At 43.3% G+C, this 8,223-nt stretch overlaps 1 protein-coding gene across 1 annotated transcript; it reads right to left on the minus strand.

Moving 5' to 3' along the window:
- Window positions 1-2,799: 2,799 nt before the first annotated feature.
- BCL10 (B-cell CLL/lymphoma 10) lies at window positions 2,800-4,625 on the minus strand. The gene is made up of 2 exons (XM_010149546.1): window positions 4,341-4,625; window positions 2,800-3,294 (listed from the first exon to the last, which is right to left on the minus strand). The coding sequence occupies exons 1-2, from the start codon at window positions 4,615-4,617 to the stop codon at window positions 2,927-2,929; spliced, it is 645 nt and encodes a 214-aa protein (XP_010147848.1). The 5' UTR covers window positions 4,618-4,625; the 3' UTR covers window positions 2,800-2,926.
- Window positions 4,626-8,223: the final 3,598 nt, after the last annotated feature.

Raw genomic sequence — 8,223 nt, forward strand, 5'->3', positions numbered from 1 at the left:
TGCCCACTCACAGCTTAAGCCGGCACGTTGACGGATTTTTCAGTTCTGATGGATAAAGGTTGTACTAGACTTCTCTGATCAACAAGGCCCATGGATCCGGTTTTGCATCAGCTGAAATACTTCCTGGCACTGTTCAGGTTACTTAAACTACCAAGGAAGCAGGATAAGGTCTAAGGGAGGGGCTTTGGTTTTAATGGGATCAGTCCCTCTCTTGCAAAGATTCTGAACTGGGTCCAGCTGATAGCCCGCGCTCAGTACTGCAACTGTTGTCTTGAAAGGAACCCTGCACACAAGTACAATGAAAACAACCGCTGAAACGAGGCTCCGTGCTCCCTGCAACATTGGCAAATCCTTTTTTGAGTCACGCTGCTCAGCATGCAAAGTTTTTGTTCCTCCACCACTATTAAAAGAAATAAAAATCTTAAACTAAGAACCAAGTCAGTATGCTCATGGCTGGAAGCAACACTTCTCACATCTTTAAGAAGTTGAGCAACAGAGTCATTTAAAAAAAAAAGGAACAATCAGGTTGGCAATAGTAGTCATGGCCTACAGAAAGCGTAAGCAGCCGAGGTCTAAATTTCACGCATGTTTCCCCCAGCTGCTGCTCCTGACTGCAGTCCTACAGGCACAGGCGTTTCACATTCAGTCAGTCTTTCCACCAAAGACAAACCCCTCCAACAAGACAGAGAAAGCAAAGGCCTCCCGCACACAAACCCACACGTCCCGACACTCCCCTGCTGCTCTTGCAACCTGTGCATTTTCATAAGGAGAGGGGCAGGCAGAAAACAGGCAATTATACGAAAGAATTTTATTCCAAAAGTCGCGATAAAAACATTTCCGTTTGAAACAAAAAAAAGCACGTTACAAACATTTGGTGAGAGAATACATTCACTTGAAGTCTCAGGTTAATGGGCTGCGGGACAGGAGCGACCCCTGCCCAGGCAGGCTCCCTGCAGGCAGCTCCCCTCGCGCGTGCGGGCTGACGTGCGAGGCGGTCCTCACCCTGCGCTGATGCTCTGCGTCAGTAACTGCCCAGCTCGCTCGCTCTTGCCCATTTACGAGAATCGAAGAAGGAACCCAAACCTAAGTACATCTCTAAGTGGTTGCAGCAGGCATTTAAATCAATTTTTAGACATCCTGAGTACGTGCAAGTACAGTTCAAGGGAAGAGAGGGATTTAAGCCTACCCTTAATTTCAAATTAGAGAGCAAACCTCTCCTTGTATATTTAAGCACTTCACTTCCAGGCTGCCTCCTGAACCGAGCAGCTTTGTTTGCTGAAAGGCATCTTCACCACCCTGACAGCCCAGGATCCTAGGTGTACGTAAGAAAAGCAAGGCTTTTCATAAACGCTAAACAGAAGCCCACATCTTTATCGAACGTAAGCTAGTCATATGCTAAGTATGGAGCAGTTGAACATTGCAATTAATTTTAACCTACTTCCAAAACCAGAGTAAACGAAAGAAAAAAAGAGTCACTACACTGAGGTCCTGCAGATGTCCAGCGTACACAAAAGGGGAACACAGTTTAGGGAGTATTACCTGGGTTTGCATTTGAATGGAATTACGTGGCTATAACACTGTATGAGACTCAAAATAATTTAAAGCCTTAAAATACAAACCTACCCTGTGATACACTTAAAACATGCCATCCCTTTGAAGCGTAGTACTGCAGAACACAACTGCATGCAGTTCCAAGTCAGAGCTCGTCTTTGCAGAGTAATTTTAAAGCGGCTGTAGGCCAACTTCAGAAAAAGCAGATTACAGCTCAAGAGCAGAGTGTGAGAGGACTACAGCACATCACGTCAAAAAATGAGAACCTTTCCATGTTGAAGTCACTTCCAACGCATTTGACTCTAAACAATTTGAAATGTAAACCTGTATCTGCTCTGAAGAGTAGGTGTCTGAAGTGAAACATTTCCAAGGGTCCTTCAGGCATGGATACTTCCTTGCTACAGGACTCCTCCTCTACCTACCTACTGGGACAAAACATGCAAGTTTTGCTTCTTAATAGCATTATACAATAACATTTACTTACAGCCCACGTGATGCTGTTACAGCAGTTTACATTCCTTTACCAGTACTAATGAGAATTTATATTTAAAGTGCATCTCAAATCAGAAATCTCTAACTAATATCCAAGAATAATGTGCCAAGACTTGTGGAAGTATACTTGCGAACTCGCATCGCTGCAATTCTGAGTGCCTTTGATTTACTGGTAGGACAGACCACGAAGTTCAGACAACTATGAGACTTCTTGCAAATAAGCACAGCTACAAGGTTGGCCAGAATTTTCTTGCTGCTGGTTGTGTTTGGTGTGGGGCGTTTTTTGTTGTTTGTGGGGTTATTTTTGCAAATGGAGCTGCACACACAGGCACAGAGGGCAGAATTTATCCTACAGAGAAACACTTAATTTGCTAAACGAGTTTAAGCTTTTTGGTAAGTGAGCTTAAGCTTTTTAGTTTATATTTTTCAGTACTTTTCCCAACCATGTTTCCCAATTCATCCGTCACAGAAACATTAAGAAAAAGAGATTTGTTTGTTTTTGCAAGAAGAAAAAAAGCCCATTTATTCTGTAACATAAAGATGCAGCTCAAATATCTGCAACGAAATGTGAAAACTTAAATATATTGGTTTAAAAATGCAAACTTTTGCTGGTGTAACACCATGATCTTCTGAAAAAAAGCTCCTTAAAGAACATAAACCCAAGCAGCTCCAGCATCACCCAATTACATTAAAAAACCTCCAACCAAACAACAACTAAAACCCCCACCACAAACTACCTCCTCAAAAAAACCCCAAAACAGTAAATAGCATAGATTGTTTCCTCTGATTTTTCCAGTTAACAGTTTGAGAACATTTTTTCACTGTTCTGAGACATCATACAAGTTTCTGTAGCATTTGGGTGAAGAGACGAAAGTCACTATGTTCACTGTGGCTGAAGAGAACGTGATCTTAAAGGCAAAAAGCAATTGTCACTTGAACTAGTGCATGGCTCTTGCTGCTCTGACTGGAGCTCCGCGGGGAGGGGGGGTGCACCGGGGTCTCCAGGCCCTGGGAGGGCGGCTGAGAAAACAGCACACTCCGCACTTCCCATCTCTGCGACTGGCAAATTCATTGAGCGAAGGGAGACGGCAGACACAAAGGCGGCAGTGCTGTAATCTTCTTCCGGATGATGTAGCTGGGTAGATTCTTTGTCTTTTGTTTTATCAAAAAAATTAGATTCGTCAGAATAGGATCTAGAGAGGTTATTCGTTCCTCCACACAGCGAGGTCATACAGGTGCTGCAGCTCAGACCTAAGACAAAAACCAGACACTGGATTTAATTACGGTACGCTGCACGCCGAAAACTGACTCACCTCTTCATCTCACCGGTGACATCCCAATATTCACCACAAATTACAACATACACGCAGGTTATCTATGCCGATGTGAACAACTTCTCAATACCTCTCTACCAGCTACTATTTGGCAAAGAGGCGCCATAATTTAAGCTTTATTTTTGGAAGTCAGTTTAGCCTTTTGAGCTGTATCTTGATAGATTTTTCTCCCTGTGTTTTTCACACTTTTAAAAGCTTCAGCTATGTGGTTCTAGTCCAAAGTGGACTGCTTTGAAGGCTAAAGCTTGAGAAAAATTCAGACCTTTAATCTACAGAGTTAAAAATATACTTTCTTCCTTTTTTGTTTCTCTTTTGAGGGGTGTGGAAGAGGAAATAAGGTTTTTGGTTTAGAAGGCTTATACTTTATCTGCCTTAAAATATGACTACATATAGTCACTTGAAGCTTTCTGTGTCAAAAAACCCCTCTTCTACCTGTCTAATGCAACACATACACACATTTACAGTGTCTCATTCTACATTTTGGCATTGAAGGCATACAGGAGAACTCCCCTCAGGTTGCATTTGCTGGCTTGTTTTCTGCTGAGGTGCAACGATCAACAAAACCAGAGCATCCTGCCACTGCAGTAAATAGCTTCAAGAGAAACACAAGATGGAAGATAACCACCTATTCCGAGTTCTGAATCAGAACCTCACAGAAAGCAAAACTGAACTGAGACAGACTCATCCCCCGTAACAACACATGAGAGGGTTTTTTTGCAATCTGTTACTTAGGATGTGTTCAGACAGCAAAAAGGCAAAGCCAGGTTACATGCACCAGGACTGTACACCCAAACTGGTGATATTTCCAAGAATGTTGTCCCAAAAACTAGAGGAAGAAAAAAAAACCAAACCAAAACCCCAATCTGTACTAAGAAACATGATTTAAAGAAGTGTTGGTGTTTAATTTTGCAGATCATCAAAATAAAACCTATGTCTTAGAAAACATTATTATAAAATTCTCACCTTTCAGGGCTTCAAGTTTTTCATTTTTCACTTTCAAGACTACATCAGTTATCTTTTGTAACAGGAAGTTTTGTGTTCTTTCTCGTCTGATAGATTCAACCAAAGTATCCAGTCCCTTTGGGTTTTCTGCTAAGTAGTCCAATAACTTCCCCGTTTTTTTCCTACTGGAAGATCGAGAAGAAATTTCTTCTGTGTCCTCTCTAGTGAGTATTTTCTTTGAACGTAGGTAATCAAAGTGTCTCTCAGCTATGATTTTATCACACAGGTAAGGACGCATCCTTTCTAAAGCCTGAAAAACAAACCACACTAATATTAGTCAATCTTTCAGTTTATTTACATGACTATTTCAAACCTATATGATTTTGATGCAGGTTAATGAAAATTTTTAAAGCTTCCACTGTGTTAACTAGCAGAGATTTTTCTCCGTGTAAAATATTTTTCTTTTAAAAAAATGTTATCCAATTTACACATCCCTTTCATTGGTTTTCTTTATGTGAAATCAGGAGGTTTAATGCATGTTAAACAATAAGGTGAATACTTACTGAAAATGTTAATTCTATCAAGTCTGTGGTTGTTGCATTTCCTAACAGTCACCAAGTAAAAATTAAAAGAAACTATACCACCAAAACACAACAGCATCTACTCACTCTGCCTACAGACACACTCATTCCCACTGACTACCCGACTGCCACGTTTCCATACTGTTTGTACCCACAAGGCACAACTCCAAAACACTGCAACTACTGATGTTCTCTGTACACTGAGTAAAAGCTGTCTAAGAGCAGCAGCATGCATATACTCACTGTTTACAAGAATTTAGATGCACACCACTATTTACAAGTTCACCGGATTGCTGGCATCCGAAATACATGCGCATTTATCCATGGATGTACCTACTCTCAACAACTTTATTGATTGATTTTTTGTCTTCATCAGACTGCCTGCTTTTGGTTTAAGATTTTATACTGAGCAGGTGAAGCAGCTTGCACAGCTCAGAGTCAGTGCAACTCTGACGACTGGCAAAAGCAAAATGACCACCTTCTGCAGCGTAACTTAAGCAACCAGTTTACACCTGCAAGCTGAAGTCCTCCCTGTAACCAGCGAAAAGAAAGAGGTGGAACAATGCCCGTGGGAGGGGACTCCATCCATCCTCTACAGACCCTGACGTGAGATCGGGTATGGCGAAGCAGACATCTGTCCCGTGCACTTCAGCAGCAGTGCCACTTGGAACTGTCAGGTCACATCCCCCCAGAGATCATCTTCCTGGGGAAACATGCTACGTTTTGTAACCGTACGCAATTCTAACCTAATTACCCATTTATTTCAAAGGTAATTTTGCAGGAGCAATGTCAGAACTAAACACTGCCATGTCACCACTTCGATTTCCTCCTTGGAAGGTCGTGTCCTATTTTTACAGTTATCAAAAGAAAACCTAATCTTCCTCCACCTTGTTCAGGGGGCACAAATACAGAAGTGATACTCATCTTATTTCAGTCTGTACATTAACAAGCTGCTTGATATCAGCATCAACACAGAATTAATGCACATGTTCACAACTCTCTGGTTTCAGTCTCTACTCCTCTGCGACGATGAGTCGCCAACAGCCTCTCTGTGCTTGACAAACAAGCTCTCATTTTATACAATACTACAAAACTGGAAGTTTCTACTGCCAACGTTTTTCACTGCAAATCATGTAAGGAACCAGAGAGCCACTGGCTGAATATTACTGATGTGAAAAAAATAACGCCGCCCCCCCAAGTCTCATTTGATTAAATAAAAAAAAAAAAAAAAGGAGAAGGAAAAAAAAATAATTGAGAGCCAGGTTGAACACTTTTGTACAAAACACAAAGAGATGGTAAGAATCAAAAATTCTTGCCTGAAGAAAGTTTTCAAATATGCTCCTGCTTTCTGAGATTAAATTCCAGAACAGCAGCATTTAAAAACGAAATTTTAAAAATGACTGTTTGCCTTGTAGTCTTTCACTAGCTCAGAGGGAGAAGAAAAGCCAGATATAAAGACACACTAAAATTATTTCAAACAGCAAAATACTACTTGGCATACTGGTGCTAGGGAAAGCACCAGTAACTCCTGAAGAAAAACCTGCCCGGACTGCTCCACCCAGTATAGCTGAGGATAAATGTGTTCTAGTTGCTTTTTAGGATCCAACAAATCCTGAGCTGTCAATAACCAGTCTGGGGTTACACAGCGGTTGAAGACAACACCAGATGAGCGTGCATGGAGGCACAGGAAGGCTTCTGGAGGCAGACTATCACCGCTAGACTGAACACGTAAGGGTGCAGCTCCACGGTGGCCAATTCCAGCGCAAGGAGCACACCGCGTGTTCCCACCCCTTCCCTTACACTAGTGGATGAAAGGATCCAGTCAAGACACTAACTTGGTGTTTGCCTTACCCTGCCCGCCCCCTCCCCGCCGATTAATTACTCAGCCCCGTTTCACGCGCACTCACACTGGCACTAGCAGCGGCCCGATAACTACGACAAGAGCGGCGAAGTGCAGCAGCACCGCTGGCACCCACTTCGGCAGCTCTGGCACACATGTCGGGTGTCCCTCTGCACGGGTCCCGGCCCAAACGGTTACCAATGTAGTGGGCCATCCAGATTTCTTCAGCTCTCACGGAAACCTCATCCTACCATCAGGAGGATCGGTCAGCACTAAGAGTCAGTCACCTTTTCAACATCGGATCCCAGCCCCAGAACGCACGACTCCAGCGCCTGCAACTCCTCCTCCAGACAAGTTTACCCAGAGCAGGTCATCCTCGCAAGTTCGCTTCCTGAGGCATGCTACCACGTAACACCCGCAGTGCTTCCGCGTGAAGCGACCCCACTGAAGTCACCTGAACAACTCTGAAGCAGCTAAGCGAGCGCACACCGAACCGGCACTCTGTGCGAAGCCTCAGCATTGAAAGGCTGGGAGAAGCAGCTCTGAAGTCACATTTATTGGACTGTATTATGTTATTTTTTCCGACATATCAGCTTTGCAGCAAGTCCGCCAATGACTATGGGAGACCCCGTAAGGGCTGAAGTGACACAGACGCACTTCTGTGAGAGGCAGCTGTGAATTCAGTCACTGACACAGACTGACGTACATACCGTGTCACGTACGTAGTCTGATTTGAGTAGTTTTTATCTGTTTTGCTATAACTCCCGGATGCTACCTACTGCAGTATTACCTTGCGGTTCACTGAAGCAAGTAGTAACTTGAAAAGCGTGCCTCACACAACTATGACAAAGCATTTAAAGAAAGTTATGTATGCATCAAGCTAGTAAGAAACCAAAACTGAACTCCAAACATTCTTCATGGTACTTTAAAGGAACATAAAGACCTCAAATAAGTCAAACGTAAGACAGTGTAAATGACAAATAAAAGCTATGGATGGTCAATAAATAATAGATAAACCGTTGTGTTTTGTTGTTTTTTTTTTTTTTAAATCACCAATGACTTGTTGAGGTTGGTTAGCACACTGCCTGCCTCACAGTCTAGCACAGACATAATTTCAGACCGAATCCGGATAAAGTCTTCCCTCCGATTCCAGACATCAAGGAGTAAATGGGGGGAGGAATCGGGACACTATACAACAAACAGCCTCCAAAAAAAGTAAACGGTATCTAATGCAAATATTCACGTTCTACAAGAGAGACTCCTGCGGGCACCAGGAGAAGCACCCACATTTGCAACCGACCTTCGGACACCACATCCCTCAGCACTTCTGCCTCCCGTACCGCGGTGCACAAACAGCACGGAAATCAAGCCCGCGCTGTGGCGGCCTTAAATCGCGACAGAGGAGCGGACCGCTTACGAGAAACCAGAAGAAACCGGAACTTGGGGCGAAGGCCCGGCGCGGGGTCATCACCCGTACGGGAGG

The sequence above is a fragment of the Eurypyga helias genome, unplaced genomic scaffold (assembly GCF_000690775.1).
Source record: "Eurypyga helias isolate BGI_N326 unplaced genomic scaffold, ASM69077v1 scaffold40543, whole genome shotgun sequence".
In the NCBI taxonomy this organism is placed as follows: domain Eukaryota; kingdom Metazoa; phylum Chordata; class Aves; order Eurypygiformes; family Eurypygidae; genus Eurypyga; species Eurypyga helias.

Coding starts and splice junctions, on each gene's coding strand:
- BCL10 (XM_010149546.1), bottom strand. CDS start 4,617: ATGCGTCCTTACCTGTGTGATAAAATCATAGCTGAGAGACACTTTGAT. Junction 3,295..4,340: donor AAAACTTGAAGCCCTGAAAG/GTGAGAATTTTA, acceptor TTTTTGTCTTAG/GTCTGAGCTGCAGCACCTGT.